Source organism: Perca fluviatilis, chromosome 13 (assembly GCF_010015445.1).
Source record: "Perca fluviatilis chromosome 13, GENO_Pfluv_1.0, whole genome shotgun sequence".
In the NCBI taxonomy this organism is placed as follows: Eukaryota; Metazoa; Chordata; class Actinopteri; order Perciformes; family Percidae; genus Perca; species Perca fluviatilis.
The window spans coordinates 36,656,383-36,673,872 of NC_053124.1; the positions used below are offsets into that span (position 1 = coordinate 36,656,383).

The 17,490-nt window shown below is 39.4% G+C and overlaps 2 protein-coding genes across 2 annotated transcripts; one reads left to right on the plus strand and one right to left on the minus strand.

Annotated features, from left to right (window-relative positions):
• The first annotated feature begins 991 nt into the window (after positions 1-991).
• LOC120571059 (gastrula zinc finger protein XlCGF71.1-like) lies at positions 992-2,802 on the plus strand. The gene has a single exon (XM_039819761.1). It carries the CDS (start codon positions 999-1,001, stop codon positions 1,803-1,805), a length of 807 nt encoding a protein of 268 aa, XP_039675695.1. The 5' UTR covers positions 992-998; the 3' UTR covers positions 1,806-2,802.
• A 10,983-nt stretch (positions 2,803-13,785) lies between these two features.
• Positions 13,786-16,509, minus strand: LOC120571055 (zinc finger protein 84-like). Its single transcript, XM_039819757.1, has one exon. The coding sequence runs from the start codon at positions 16,241-16,243 to the stop codon at positions 15,209-15,211; it is 1,035 nt and encodes a 344-aa protein (XP_039675691.1). The 5' UTR covers positions 16,244-16,509; the 3' UTR covers positions 13,786-15,208.
• Between the last annotated feature and the right edge of the window lie 981 nt (positions 16,510-17,490).

A 17,490-nucleotide genomic window follows, 5' to 3' on the forward strand; every position in this document is an offset into this window, starting at 1 on the left:
CCTAGTATCTTTGCAGACGCAAGAACAGAAGCACATCTGAATTTCATAATAAAAGCATCATTTAGTCCTCCTTTTTTATGCTGTAAAATTAAGGCTGCAGCTACAGATTATTTTCACTGTACTGTGGATTAATGTGTGGATTATTTTCTGGATGAATGGATGAGTAGTTTGGTCTCTAAAATGTCCCCAAAAAGCCTAAGATGACGTCCTCAAATGACTTGTTTTGTCCACAACTCAAAGATATTAAGTTTCCTGTCCCAGAGGAGAGAAGACACTGGAACATATTCACATTTAATAAGATGACATCACACAAGTTTATCTGTTTTATCATAAAAATGACCCAAACTGATTAATGGACTATCAGAATAGTTGGTGATTAATGTAACAGATGATAACTAATCCGTTCATCTTTGCAGCTCCCCATCAGATATCTTTACACTCACAAGTATTTTCTCTAAATGTTGACACTTCACATCAACTCTTCTACTTCTTATTAGAGCCCGAGCACCTAAGGAATCGCTTGCTTTGTGAAGATTATTTTTCTGCTGCGCAAACACGTTGATGCTCGGAAACTCACGGGAATTGGGTTAGATTTGATCTACAACTTTAACGCAAATAAAGTGAATGAAAACTGAATCTAGCTCTTTATGTAATGACTCAGAACTTTAAAAGGTGAAAGATGAGATTTTAAAAAGAGACTGTAGTTTTGAAGCTACAATAAGGAGTTTGTGCTGTCTCTCTACATCTGTGTTAACTACTTTCTGTTTGTGTTTCCTGCAGCGATTAAAGATTGGGTTCTCCCTGAGCAGCAGCCAGAGCCCCCCCCACACATTAAAGAGGAACAGGAGGAACTGTGGAGCAGTCAGGAGGGAGAGCAGCTTCAAGGGCTGGAGGAGGCTGATATCACCAAGTTCCCATTCACTCCTGTCCCTGTGAAGAGTGAAGATGATGAAGAGGAAGCTCAGTCCTCACAGCTTCATCAGAGACAAACTCAACACATGGAAACAGAAGCTGATGGAGAGGACTGTGGAGGACCAGAACCAGCCAGGAACTCACATCCACTTTTACAACCAGAGACTGAAGACCAGACTGGAGACTCTTCGGAGACGGACGTCAGCGATGGTTGGGAGGAGAGCAGGGACAGCCCGTCAGGTTTAAACTCTGTGAGAGATAACGTGAGTCGGGCTGACAAAGAATCGTTCTTCTGCTCCGAGTGTGGGAAAACATTCAGCCACAAGACGAACCTAAAGAGACACATGCGGTGCCACACGGGAGAGAAGCCGTTCAGCTGCTCGTTTTGCAGTAAGAGCTTCAACCGGAGGGAACACCTGGTGGCTCACATGAGGTGTCACTCGGGAGAGAAGCCGTTCAGCTGCTCAGTCTGCGACGCCAGTTTCAGTCACGGCTGGAGTCTGGAGAAGCACATGAGAGTCCACACCGGCGAGAAGCCGTTTGGCTGCTCGCTCTGCGGCAAAAGCTTCCGGCAGCGCTCGGATTTGGTCGCACACATCCGCATTCACACGGGAGAAAAGCCTTTCTGCTGCTCGGTGTGCGACGCCAGTTTCACCCAGCGGCACACTCTGGTTCAGCACACCAGAACCCACACAGGCGCCAAACCATTCGGCTGCTCGGTGTGCGGGAGGAGTTTCTCCCGGAAGGGACACATGACGCGGCACATGGCGGCGCACAGCGGCGAGAAAGCGTTCCGCTGCAACGTATGCGGCCAAAGCTTCACGTGGCAGTCGCAGTTTAAAAGGCACGAGTGTGCCGGGGGGGGGGGGCGGCGCGTGGCGACACAGCGGTAAAGCAACCGTAGAAGCTTTTCTCACAGCGTTGAGAGGGTAGGAATGTATGGGACTGAAAAGACTCCATTTCCTTTCCATTCCATTTTCGCTCTTTCAATTCACTTCGGGAATGAATGTGTTGAATCTGCCGGTCGGAAACATGAGGATACTTTTGCCACCCGACCACGCCCACCTCACCTGTTGACTATAAATTGTTTGTGAGTCCTTTGGCTCGTGCTTTGCGCTCTCTGCCGGCACTCCGATGCATCCTGTGTGCGTCTTCATAAGTTAACGTGAGTCACTCTATACGGCTGCTCGATTATGGAAAAAAATATAATCACGATTATTTCGGTCAATATTGAAATCGCGATTACTCGTTGACTTCTGGAAAGATGTTGCAATTATTGAACTTTAAAAACAGTGGAAAAAGTTCAATAAATCAACAGTAAAAAAACTGTGAACTTTGCCTTAATACTTGTCTTATTGAAACTTTATTTGTTCTTTCAGAACACGAGAGAAAATAAGAGTTTACTTGCAAAACGTAATGAGCTAAATAATTGTTTTTCTCGATTATTCTGTTTTTGTGATCATTGGGACCTGAAATCATAATCACGATAACATTTTTTGATATGAGGCGACCTTTTCTAGAAGCTGGTTGAAGGAATGAACGCTGTGTTCACACGCTCCAACGAGTCTGGAGACATCCTGTATTACACGGCTACGCGTAAACAGGAATATAAGAGGAATATTCACTTTCATTAGTCGTGGAAACCGCTCAGAGGAATATCGTCTTTTTCAGCAAAAGGGCAAAAACCTGAATATTATGTGCATGTAAACGTAGTTATTGATGAGAGACTTAGTGGTCTGAAGGTATATAGCCAAGGATTCACTCTGCCAAAAAACATTCATAAAATTATGCCAGAAATGTATATTTTAATAGCTTTGTATTCTATGCACTAAAAAGGCTGTAGGCCTGTATCTTAATTTTATACAATATATGTTGGGGGGGTCCCTGCTCCGTCTCTCTTTGGCTACGTTTACACGTGGCCGGCTATTTTCATAAACGGACCTCTCCGTTTTCAACAATAACATCGCTGTCAGTTTTCAGAAAAGTTGGTTTACACGTACCCGTGTATATATGCCGTCAAGAGCACGCCAAACCTGTAGGTGGTGGTGTAACCAGAAGCTCAAGCCCACATTAGCCAATCAGAATGCCAAAAATAGCAACAACAGCCACCAATCACTTCCTCTCTCTCTTTTGAAGGTGCAAGTTCTGGCGCATACTGTGACGTCGAAATTTTCACATCAATCAAGTAATACATATCTCACCCAGAGCCAGGGTCTGTTTAAAGGAAGGGTTTCCTCGCCTCTGTTGCACTAAATGCTTGCTCTTGGGGGGGTGGGAGGGGGGGGTATTGTTGGGTCCTTGTAAATTATAGTGTGGTCTAGACCTACTCTATCTGTGAAGTGTCCTGAGATAACTCCTGTTCTGATTTGATGCTATAAATAAAAATGAATTGAATAAGTACATGTATCCATTCCGTATCACAGCCAAACTTCAGCCCGAGCAGAGTCTGATCAGCCAGACTATCTGAAGACACCTGTGTGAGTGTTCAGAGCCTTTAAAACTCATTAAAGACCCCTCCTCTAAGCAGCCAAATGCCCCAGCCTTATAGAGCTCTCAATCAGCCCTGCTAACAACTATCTGGTTTTTGTGTGCAATATGTAGGCTATTTAGGTTGTGCATTATGTCATTTGTACAATATATAGGCTATTGGGGTTGGGGAATATGTTAGTTGTGCAAAGGGTTGTTCAGTTAAAAACTACCTGAGTTAATGTGCTACTATATAGGGACCTGTCTAATGTATATGAGAGTATTACTATATAGGGACCTGTCTAATGTATATGAGAGTATTACTATATAGGGACCTGTCTAATGTATATGAGAGTATTACTATATAGGGACCTGTCTAATGTATATGAGAGTATTACTATATAGGGACCTGTCTAATGTATATGAGAGTATTACTATATAGGGACCTGTCTAATGTATATGAGAGTATTACTATATAGGGACCTGTCTAATGTATATGAGAGTATTACTATATAGGGACCTGTCTAATGTATATGAGAGTATTACTATATAGGGACCTGTCTAATGTATATGAGACATTACTATATAGGGACCTGTCTAATGTATATGAGTATTACTATATAGGGACCTGTCTAATGTATATGAGAGTATTATAGGGACCTGTCTAATGTATATGAGAGTATTACTATATAGGTACCTGTCTAATGTATATTGAGAGTATTACTATATAGGGACCTGTAATGTATATGAGAGTATTACTATATAGGGACCTGTCTAATGTATATGAGAGCATTACTATATAGGGACCTGTAATGTATATGAGAGTATTACTATATAGGGACCTGTAATGTATATGAGAGTATTACTATATAGGGACCTGTCTAATGTATATGAGAGTATTACTATATAGGGACCTGTCTAATGTATATGAGAGCTATTACTATATAGGACCTGTTAATGTATATGAGTATTACTATATAGGACCTCTTGTATATGAGAGTTATTACTATATAGGGACCTGTCTAATGTATATGAGAGCATTACTATATAGGTACCTTCTAATGTATATGAGAGTATTACTATATAGGTACCTGTCTAATGTATATGAGAGTATTACTATATAGGTACCTGTCTAATGTATATGAGTATTACTATATAGGTACCTGTCTAATGTATAGAGAGTATTACTATATAGGACCTGTCTAATGTATATATGAGTATTACTATATAGGTACCTGTCTAATGTATATGAGGTATTACTATATATCCTGTCTAATGTATATGAGAGTATTACTATATAGGGACCTGTCTAATGTATGTAGAGTATTACTATATAGGTACCTGTCTAATGTATATGAGAGTATTACTATATAGGCCTGTCTATGTATATGAGAGTATTACTATATAGGTACCTGTCTAATGTATATGAGCATTACTATATAGGTACCTGTCTAATGTATATGAGAGTATTACTATATAGGTACCTGTCTAATGTATATGAGAGTATTACTATATAGGTACCTGTCTAATGTATATAAGAGTATTATATATATAGGGACCTGTAATGTATATGAGAGTATTACTATATAGGGACCTGTATGTATATGAGAGTATTACTATATAGGGACCTGTCTAATGTATATGAGGCATTACTATATAGGTACCTGTCTAATGTATATGAGAGTATTACTATATAGGGACCTGTCTAATGTATATGAGAGTATTACTATATAGGGACCTGTATATGTATATGAGAGTATTACTATATAGGGACCTGTCTAATGTATATGAGAGCATTACTATATAGGTACCTGTCTAATGTATATGAGAGTATTACTATATAGTACCTGTCTAATGTATATGAGAGTATTACTATATAGGTACCTGTCTAATGTATATGAGAGCATTACTATATAGGGACCTGTCTAATGTATATGAGAGCATTACTATATAGGGACCTGTCTAATGTATATGAGAGTATTACTATATAGGGACCGGTCTAATGTATATGAGTATTACTATATAGGGACCTGTAATGTATATGAGAGTATTACTATATAGGGACCTGTCTAATGTATGTGAGAGCATTACTATATAGGGACCTGTCTAATGTATATGAGAGTATTACTATATAGGGACCTGTCTAATGTATATGAGAGTATTACTATATAGGTACCTGTCTAATGTATATGAGAGTATTACTATATAGGGACCTGTCTAATGTATATGAGAGTATTACTATATAGGGACCTGTCTAATGTATATGAGAGTATTACTATATAGGGACCTGTAATGTATATGAGAGTATTACTATATAGGTACCTGTCTAATGTATATGAGAGTATTACTATATAGGTACCTGTCTAATGTATATGAGAGTATTACTATATAGGGACCTGTCTAATGTATATGAGAGCATTACTATATAGGTACCTGTCTAATGTATATGAGAGTATTACTATATAGGGACCTGTAATGTATATGAGAGTATTACTATATAGGGACCTGTCTAATGTATATGAGAGTATTACTATATAGGTACCTGTCTAATGTATATGAGAGTATTACTATTTAGGGACCTGTCTTATGTATATGAGAGTATTACTATATAGGGACCTGTCTTATGTATATGAGAGTATTATTATATAGGGACCTGTCTAATGTATATGAGAGTATTACTATATAGGGACCTGTCTAATGTATATGAGAGTATTACTATATAGGGACCTGTCTAATGTATATGAGAGCATTACTATATAGGGACCTGTCTTATGTATATGAGAGCATTACTATATAGGACCTGTCTAATGTATATGAGAGTATTACTATATGCCTGTCTTGTATATAGTATTACTATATATCCTGTCTAATGTATATGAGTATTACTATATAGGTACCTGTCTAATGTATATAGAGATTATATAGGTACCTGTCTAATGTATATGAGAGTATTACTATATAGGTACCTGTCTAATGTATATGAGGTATTACTATATAGGTACCTGTCTAATGTATATGAGAGTATTACTATATAGGTACCTGTCTAATGTATATGAGAGTATTACTATATAGGGACCTGTCTAATGTATATAGTATTACTATATAGTACTGTCTAATGTATATGAGAGTATTACTATATTACCTTCTAATGTATATGGGTATACTATATAGATACCTGTCTAATGTATATGAGAGTATTACTATATAGTACCTGTCTAATGTATATGAGGTATTACTATATAGGTACCTGTCTAATGTATATGAGAGTATTACTATATAGTACCTGTCTAATGTATATGAGAGTATTACTATATAGGTACCTGTCTAATGTATATGAGAGTATTACTATATAGGTACCTGTCTAATGTATATGAGAGTATTACTATATAGGGACCTGTCTAATGTATATGAGAGTATTACTATATAGGGACCTGTCTAATGTATATGAGAGTATTACTATATAGGGACCTGTCTAATGTATATGAGAGTATTACTATATAGGGACCTGTCTAATGTATATGAGAGTATTACTATATAGGGACCTGTCTAATGTATATGAGAGCATTATAGGGACCTGTCTAATGTATATGACAACATGTTTTGTGCTGCATGCGAGTATGTGTTGACAGATGCTTATTTTCTGTATTTTGTGTTGTCTTTGTAAAGCTGCGGAATGGACAGAGTCCAAAACAAATTTCCCTTTGGGGAAAATAAAGTATATATTATCTTATAACATCACTAAAAACCAGGACAAAGCTAAACAAAGTCTGCACTCATTTAACTCGAGTAAAGAAAACCTTTTGAGGGATGTAACTCCGTCCAACTACCCCTCAAATGCACTAACCAACACATGAAGAATAACTACACACAGAAAACCCCCATGACTTGGTTCTGTCCTGTGATGTCAGCGATGACATCATCATGACCATAAATAGCCCCTGCTGCCGGGCGGCTCCGCCCCAAACATTTTTGCAAGGTGGACCAAACAAACAGGAGCGGCAGAGCAAAGGTGAGGAAGAAGAACCAGACTATTAACTGTTCCAAACCTGCAGCTTTAATTGATCTCACTGAAACTAGACAGTGGTTGTGGGTATACGTGCTGTTTAGTGTCCCAAATTATCTAACCCTGACCCTAAGTCGCTGTCTGTGTGGTGTGTTCCCCCCCCCTTAATTTGATCCTCATTGAGGACCTTGCAGTTTGCCACAATTGTTTCGGAACAACGGGGGGTCACCCTGCCATTTTTTCGCTTGTAAATAATGCGCATTTGCAGCAAAATGACATAACAAATGAATTTTTGAGCGGCAAACTTGTCACGCGCACATTAATTACTATAAAACACCTGTTAAACAGCACAGGTGGTTAAGCAGCTTCATAATTAAGGACATTGCATGGGGGAATTTGGAACACTAAACTGCACGTATAACCGTGGTGGTTTATGAAATGAATACCATATTAAATATCTAGAGCAAATTGTAAAATAAATATGGACAAATGTACATCAGCACCAATGGACGTGTGAGGAGGGAATCAGCCTCTGTGTCACACATACTATCACCACATCCTAGACCTTAACCCTGGTGTTGTCTTCCTGCTGACCGTGCAACTTTTTGTTTTTCTGGGTCAAAATTTTAAATGAAAACCGTGAGACACTTTTCGCTGGTTTGTTCCAGAGTTAATTTTTTTTCAGGTTTACGTGCGTTTTAGTGTCCCAAATCCCACTATGGCCACGCCAAGACCCGTCCTACGAAGCAGCTCGATTGAGTTAGGCGTTGGTCAGGGGACAGGACCTGTGCCAATCGTGGTTACGTTATGGGGAATTTGGGACACTAAACTGCATGTATAGCTTTTTTTTTTTCCTCAAAGTTTTTGTCACTTTTACCCGATGTTCTTTATCACTTGTTATGATGTTTTTGTCAATTTTTTTTCAGCACTTTTTTGACATTTTTGTCTTTTCCCGACTTTTTTGTCACTTTTTTCAACGTTCTTTTATAGATTTTCTTCTTCAAATGCTATGAAATTGAATAAAACACCCAAATTCAATGAAAGTAATGAACTGATCATTTATTTTACTAATGAAGAGCGTTGTAGGGAAACACCGACGTTACTTTTTTGACAATTTTGTTGAGAGAAATCCAAATTTCTTATATAGAAAAAAGTGTTTTATTTCAGAAATATGGGTTTCTTTCATCCAAATGGAACTTGGATGCATCCATCCAACGTTCTTCGCAGGTAAAATTTATAATTACTTCCATTGAATTTGGGGTGTTTTTATTCAATTTTATAGCATTTCAAAAATGTGTAATGGTTTTTAAAACCTGTGGTGGAAGTTTTCCTAAGAAGCAGCAGCATTTAGAAATATCAATGATCAAATGAAAACGAATAATGACCGTTAAACAAATGGTTAAAATAAAATTTGCCACCACAAACCGTATCCTGACTAAACTTTAACATAAACCAGTCTGTGGTCCACTCAACATCCTCTGACTTTAACTATTAGTCCAAATAATTCATAATTTCTGCTTTTTTAAACTAAAAAAATTAGGTATTATGTCATTTAAATTAGGTTTATTGACCATGAATTGAAAAAAAGTGTTTGAAACAGCATCAGAAGTTAAACTAAAACGTTGGAAAAAGCACAAAATAAAAATCATTTTCAATTTAGACCTGAAAGACAACAAGTTCATGGTCCACAGGAGGGGTAATAGTTTACTGTGGGGGGGGGTAATCTCAGTCACAGTCAACCCTCCTGGTGTCCTCGGGTCTAATTTGACCCTTCAATACGTTTCTATATCAGAACATTTGGGTTTCTTTTAACCAGATTTTAAAACAAAATAACGTGGATGGTTCCATACAACGCTCTTCACAAGTTAAATAACTGATCAGTTCACTACTTTCATTGAATTTGGGTGTTTTAGTCAATTTTATAGCATAGAACGTTGAAACATTTTGAAAGAAATGTCAAACGCGGGTTGGATTTAGGAAAAGAAGAAAGCTACGGTTGATTTTAGGAAACATGCCACGTGGGAGCCGGTCTCCTGGGTGAAAGTCCTGTGTTTGACCCCCCGCCCCCCCCACCAACCTTCCTATGCAGATTTTCGCCCTTTCATACTAGTTTAGTTTAATAGTTTATAATGTTGTGGACAGTCCCCTTTAATAGACTATACAGTAAAAGGAGCAACTTTAGCCTCAATGGCTCATTTCCAGTTGTAGTCCCCGGCCAGCTGACAATAGGCATCCTAAAATACAATGGTTAACATATTAAAATGAGTTACATTACATCTATAATAACAGCAGGCCTAAGCAAAAAGGGCCCAAACATACAAAAAAGTGACACACAAACAGACAAGCACAGATAGTGATGATAGACCGATAAGGGCATTAAATCAGTCCATCCAGTTAATACAATACGAAGGAGACAAAAGGAAGCACATACAAGACAGAACTCGCTACAGCATCAATTCACACACAATCGCAAGGTAATGTAGGTCAATGGAGGCCAAAAGGCGTTGATAAACACGCTACAAAGAGAGTATGCGTCTTGATAACACGCCAATAACGGCATATGAATTGGTATACATACATACGTACGTGTGTGTGTGTGTGTGTGTGTGTGTGTGTGTGTGTGTGTGTGTTTATGTTTAGTCCCTCACGGCAGCTGTTTGTTGGACTGATAACAGCCGCAACAGAGGCAGTGCAGAGCCAAAAACTTCTGAAAAATTGTCTCATAAAACCTTGAAAAAGGCGACAAAAACATCCAAATAAACTGTTCCAAAAACCCTTGAAAAAGGCGAGTGTAAGAGGAAAAAAAACAACATAAAAAAGTGGAAAAAAAACTACAGAAAAAGTCCAGTTTTGACTTTTGGAGGAGTTGTACAGTTACTGACGTGAATGTGAGAAGATGTCGTTGAAATGTTTGAGTATGTATTATGTAGTAGGATTTGAACGTATGTAGAAGTTAAATGTAAACTAATTATTATAATAGATATGGAATGGATACATGTACTTGCATTCAATTCATTTTTATTTACAGCATCAAATCACAACAGGAGTTATCTCAGGACACGTTACAGATAGCGTAGGTCTAGACCACACTCCATAATTTACACAGACCCAACAACCCCCCCTCCCCCAAGAGCAAGCATTTAGTGCACCAGAGGCGAGGAAACCCTTCCTTTAAACAGACCCTGGCTCTGGGTGTAGGAAACGTGAATAGAAATATTTGGCTAAATGGCAATAACGTAAGATTGTGGAGTCTCTATGTATTCCTGTAATGAATATAAACATTGATATATGAAGTATTGCAATTTAATTCCGATATGTATTACTTTGTTGATGTGAAAAAAAATACTTTTATTGCAATTCCTGTATTGTATTGTTAATTAACAATACATTACCGTACAAATCAGTATCATATCCTTGTTTTGGGGGGGATATGTATGTACATATATCTATGTATAAGCATATACACATACATCTGCTCCCCTATACACTTATAATCATACATCTATACATATGCACATACAATATATGCATACACTCCCAAACATAGGACTTGATTTGTGTATAAAAAAGTTAACACACACAATAACTTAGTTAATTCATTCATTTATCAGTCTACCAAAAACGCTAAGAAAAAGCAAGGACGTGCATGAAAGAATAACACTCTTTTTACATAACAATAATTGGTAAATTACATACCACTTTTGTGTTTATTGTTGAGAATAGTCTTGACGAAGGTCCAGAGGGACCGAAACCTTAGTTTTAATTAAATCAATCATGGCTAACTGAACAAGTTAGCCATGATTACAAATTAGGCTAACTGAAATAAAACCATGCCAATCTCTAGGTATGGTGAAGGGTACGTGATGATGTGGGGGTCTGCGATTTTAATTCCAAAGGCCAAGGGAACTTTATCAGGATGCATAGTATCCTGGATCCATGAAATAACTGGCCTATGCCTCTGCCTGCCTCTATGGGAATTGAACATACAGTGAGGAAAATAAGTATTTGAACACCCTGCTATTTTGCAAGTTCTCCCACTTAGAAATCATGGAGGGGTCTGAAATTGTCATTGTAGGTGCATGTCCACTGTGAGAGACAATCTAAAAAAAAAGACATCCAGAAATCACAATGTATGATTTTTTTTTAACTATTTATTTGTATGATACAGCTGCAAATAAGTATTTGAACACCTGAGAAAATCAATGTTAATATTTGGTACAGTAACCTTTGTTTGCAATTACAGAGGTCAAACGTTTCCTGTAGTTTTTCACCAGGTTTGCACACACTGCAGGAGGGATTTTGGCCCACTCCTCCACACAGATCTTCTCTAGATCAGTCAGGTTTCTGGGCTGTCGCTGAGAAACACGGAGTTTGAGCTCCCTCCAAAGATTCTCTATTGGGTTTAGGTCTGGAGACTGGCTAGGCCACGCGACCCTTGATATGCTGCTTACACCAGCTGACTCCTTGGTTATCCTGGCTGTGTGCTTCGGCTCATTGTCATGTTGGAAGACCCAGCCTCGACCCATCTTCAATGCTCTAACTGAGGGAAGGAGGTTGTTCCCCAAAATCTCACAATACATGGCCCCGGTCATCCTCTCCTTAATACAGTGCAGTCGCCCTGTCCCATGTGCAGAAAAACACCCCCAAAGCATGATGCTACCACCCCCATGCTTCACACTAGGGATGGTGTTCTTGGGATGCTACTCATCATTCTTCTTCCTCCAAACACGGTTAGTGGAATTATGACCAAAAAGTTCTATTTTGGTCTCATCTGACCACATGACTTTCTCCCATGACTCCTCTGGATCATCCAGATGGTCATTGGCAAACTTAAGACGGGCCTGGACATGTGCTGGTTTAAGCAGGGGAACCTTCCGTGCCATGCGTGATTTCAAACCATGACGTCTTAGTGTATTACCAACAGTAACCTTGGAAACGGTGGTCCCAGCTCTTTTCAGGTCATTGACCAGCTCCTCCTATGTAGTCCTGGGCTGATTTCTCACCTTTCTTAGGATCATTGAGACCCCACGAGGTGAGATCTTGCATGGAGCCCCAGTCCGAGGGAGATTGACAGTCATGTTTAGCTTCTTCCATTTTCTAATGATTGCTCCAACAGTCGACCTTTTTTCACCAAGCTGCTTGGCAATTTCCCCGTAGCCCTTTCCAGCCTTGTGGAGGTGTACAATTTTGTCTCTAGTGTCTTTGGACAGCTCTTTGGTCTTGGCCATGTTAGTAGTTGGATTCTTACTGATTGTATGGGGTGGACAGGTGTCTTTATGCAGCTAACGACCTCAAACAGGTGCATCTAATTTAGGATAATAAATGGAGTGGAGGTGGACATTTTAAAGGCAGACTAACAGGTCTTTGAGGGTCAGAATTCTAGCTGATAGACAGGTGTTCAAATACTTATTTACAGCTGTATCATACAAATAAATAGTTAAAAAATCATACATTGTGATTTCTTGATTTTTTATTTTTTTAGATTATGTCTCTCACAGTGGACATGCACCTACGATGACAATTTCAGACCCCTCCATGATTTCTAAGTGGGAGAACTTGCAAAATAGCAGGATGTTCAAATACTTATTTTCCTCACTGTAGTTTATTTATTTACGATACATTATTCATTCACAAAGAAAATTGGTGTCCTTAAAGGTTGGAATTTTCCTCATTTTTTTAATTAAGGCATTAAGATCAATTTCCAAAGATGATTTTTTTTTTTTTTTTTTTAATTCCTCTTAAAGTCCACTTTAGCATGGGTGTGTAAACTTATGCTGAGCATTGTACATCTGTGATCTGCTGTAAGGCTTTTTATTTCTATATCTATTTTTAATTTAATACATACTGTGTACATATACTTATATTGTTTATACTTGTACTTATATTGTTTAATATTACATTTAGAGAATGTGTGTTGTGCACCAACAACACCAAAACAAATTCCTTCTATGTGTTAAAAAATGTACTTGGCAATAAAAACCTTTCTGATTCTGATCTGGCAAACAACCAACCTCACCATGGCCCGCCGGCTGCATTTGTGAGCTGTAAACTTCCTGAAGGCGTCCACCAGCATTGGTTACTTTTTCTGCCCTCAAGGCAGCCGCGCGTGCAGCTCGGGCTGCGTTTTATGAGGGTGTGCATCTGTTAGTTTGGTGGTTCGAAACATAAAACATTTTAATTTGCAGACTAGGGCTGTACGATATGAGGAAAATATCTAACTGCAATTGTTTTGACTGATATTGCGATTGCGATATGATTCGCAATATCGAAAGGAATGATCATTTTTTTCATTGAAAAATTTAAAAATGTAATTGATTATAGTGTGATTTTTGCACGGATCTGTACCAAACAAAGATGTTTTCTTTAGTCTGTAGGAGAGGATTTGTAGGCCGGGACGTCTCTACAGCACCACAGTACTTCATTCAGAATGGTTTGACACATATTTTGCCTTTAATAAATAATGTACCCCACCCTGCGATTTGGATATTGCACTATATTGCGATTTTGATCAAATTGAGATTAATTGTGCAGCCATACTGCAGACGTTTTAGAATGAGCACGGGCTAAAAGGAAGACTGCTTTGTATCGATGATTCTCTGTCTGGAAGTGACATTCCCTGTTAGTTTTTATTTTTTGTGTCTGGCTCTTCTATGGTCTGGTTTTGTGTATGAAGTGTTTGGCTCTAGTTGGACAATGCGTTGTGGCCGCTGTTTTATTTGTTCTTTGTTTTGTGCAAAGTAGAGTATGTTGTGTGTGGACATTGGACTGGAAACTGTGGAAATATTTACTGTTGTATTGGTGTCCTTTAATTCAACACTGTGAATGGAACCAACCAATCAGGGTTGTTATTGTTGGTTTGGGAAACAGAGGCTAGGTCAATTATCTTAACATGAAAAAGAAGAGGGCCAAGATTGACCCCTGTGGGATCCCGCACAAGATGTTTGCTTAATAAGAAGAGCGCTTTGATTAGGTTTGCTATTTCTTAAGTATTCATGTAACCACTGAAGTACTGAACCCTGAAAGCCACAGGAACTTTGTTTGGTGAGTAAAATTTCATGATTTACTTTATGGAAAGATTTTGATGAATCCACAAACATTCCTTCTGTGTATTCACCATTATACAGGCTGATTTGATCAATAAGTTGTAAAATAGTCCCCCCAAAAATTGAAGGTTGTTGCTCATACAAGATGTTGTTTTCTCCTGTTCAGTTCAGCTGCTGACTGAAACCTGACTGAGGTTCTCTGGTCTCCTTCCAATCAGCACTGTCCTCTAGACTGGGTAAACCCAGCCCCATCTGCCGGCGGTTTGATTTCTCCCTGCAGCTCAGGCTGGAAACCTGTATGTTTATCTAGATCTTATAAACAGTTGAGTCGTTTTATACTCTTAAAATAAACCAGGCTCTCTTGAAAATGACACGTTAAAGGAACACGCCGACTTATTAGGACTTTGTCTTATTCCCCGTATCCCCCAGAGTTAAAGAAGTCCATACATACCCTTCTCATCTCCGTGCATGTCGTTTTAAAGATTTAAAAAGGCAAGTTTTCTCTGAAAACGGAACAGAAACTTTCCCTGGAAATATTCCTACAAAAGAAGTATGCGTATGCCTTACTACCGACCAGCTTATTTATTTATTTATTTTTTACTACCGACCAGCTTATTTATTTATTTATTTTTTACTACCGACCGGCTTTCGCTCTGCAAAGTACGTCACCCGGATCGTTGGGTCTGATTGTTTGAAGGACTATCCAATTGTGTACAGAGTCATTTGAACTATGCCCGTTGATCAAGCCTCATGTGCAGAGGAAATACAGAGCAGACTCCCCAGGCTAATGTTCAATCTTAAAAGATTGAGCTTGGTCTGGTGATAGCCAGACTACACTGTCATAAGCCTCAAGTTCAGAAGTGTCTCCAGTCTGGTCTTCAGTCTCTGGTTGTAAAAGTGGATGTGGATGTGAGTTACTGGCTGGTTCTGGTCCTCCACAGTCCTCTCCATCAGCTTCTGTTTCCATGTGTTGAGTTTCTCTGCTGGCTGGAGGCTCTGCCTCTTTCTTCTCCTCCGTTTGACCCTGATGAAGCTGTGACGACTGACGGCCAACACATTTATGTCTTTTGACCTTTTCTGGCCAGGCAAATCTTTTATCACAAACACTGCAGCTGTATCTTTTCTCTCCTGTGTGAACTGCCATGTGGTTTGTCAGCTGTGACTTCTGTATAAACCTTTTTCCGCACACTGAGCAGCTGAAAGGTTTTTCTCCTGTGTGGATTCTCATGTGTCTCTGTAAACTTCCACTCTGTGTAAAATATTTCTTACAAACTGAGCAGCTGAAAGGCTTCTCTCCTGTATGAGTTTTAATGTGTCTCCTTAGATGTGAACTGCGGCCAAATATTCTCCCACACTCTAAGCAGCTGAATGTTTTCTTACATCTTGAATCAGGTTTCTGAGAGTCATCAGTCTCAGAAGAGTCTCCAGTCTGGTCTTCAGTCTCTGGTTGTAAAAGTGGATCTGAGTTCCTGGCTGGTTCTGGTCCTCCACAGTCCTCTCCATCAGCTTCTGTTTCTATGTGTTTTGTTTGTCTTTGACGCTGTGAGGACTGACGACCAACACAATTATGGATCCTGAGCTGATAATGCCAGATGAATCTTCTGTTACAAACACTGCAGCTGTGTCTTTTCTCTCCTGTGTGCACTGTCATGTGACTTATCAAGGTTGACTTCTGTTTAAATCGTTGACCACACTCAGAGCAGCTGAAAGGCGCCTCTCCCGTATGAGTTCTCATGTGTCTCTGTAAATCTCCACTCTGTGCAAAAGATTTATTACAGACTGAGCAGCTGAAAGGTCTCTCACCTGTGTGAGTCATCATGTGTCTCTTCAGATGTGACTCACGGTTAAATCGTTTCCCACACTCAGAGCAGCTGAATGTTTTCTTACGTCTTGAATCATGTTTCAGAGAGTTTAAAGCTGACTGAGGTTCTCTGGTCTCCTTCCAATCAGCACTGTCATCAGTCTCAGGATCAGAAGTGTCTCCAGTCTGATCTTCAGTCTCTGGTTGTAAAAGTGGATGTGAGTTCCTGGCTGGTTCTGGTCCTCCACAGTCCTCTCCATCAGCTTCTGTTTTGATGTGTTGAGTTTGTCTCTGATGAAGCTGTGAGGACTGAGCTTTCTCTTCATCATCTTCACTCTTCACAGGGACAGGAGTGAATGGGAACTTGGTGATATCAGCCTCCTCCAGCCCTTGAAGCTGCTCTCCCGCCTGACTGCACCACAGTTCCTCCTGTTCCTCTTTAATGTGTGGGGGGGCTCTGGCTCCTGCTGGTCCACACTGGAGCTACACTCCTGCTGCTCACGGGGAAACTCTACTTTAACCACCAACAGCTGATTAACATCTGCAGGAAACAGGAAACACACAATTGTGAAAACTGGGACATCAGACAAAACCAAGACAACTGCACCATCCAAAAACGTTGGTCTCCATTTGGGGATTATCAAAACCTCTGACCTTTTTATATAACTGACAGTGGTGAGAACAAGATTTAAACTTAACAGGAAGGTCTGGAGGTCATTGAAAGCAGACTGTAACCTGGAGAAGGCCTGGCTGGTTTGTGGTGAACATAATGCTTAAAAATGAGCATTACAACACTGAGCTAGAACATAAATTTGATTTCAGGGGACATGAAATGAATCAACCATCAACCTCGCCATAGTCACCAGCTTCATGGCATTCGTGTCTTTCCATCGGACCGAATGCAGCAGATTTAGTTTATCCACGCTCCCTAAATAGTTCCCTACTCCTGCTGACGAGAAGATGGAGGAGATAAGGGCTCACCATATAGGACTAGAGTGCAGTACCGGCATATTGATCTGCAAGAAGCTACAGAACACAGACCGTGAGCGGATCTCAAGGCAGCCAGAGGCTCTCGGCTCGAGGTGAACAGCAGAGAAGTCCACTTTGCAGCTGACTATAGTAACCTCACCATTAAACTGTGCCCTTATTTCCCCGAGTATATTTACAGTTTGAATTTCGTCACGCCACGTATACGACATCTAGCTAAATATCTCATAAAGCTAACAACTGTGTCCGATTTCAAATTAATGCATATTTGTGAATTT

What these genes read in the sequence shown, in the direction of transcription:
- LOC120571059 (XM_039819761.1), top strand. Translation starts at nt 999, where the DNA reads ATGGAAACAGAAGCTGATGGAGAGGACTGTGGAGGACCAGAACCAGCC.
- LOC120571055 (XM_039819757.1), bottom strand. Translation starts at nt 16,243, where the DNA reads ATGATGACTCACACAGGTGAGAGACCTTTCAGCTGCTCAGTCTGTAAT.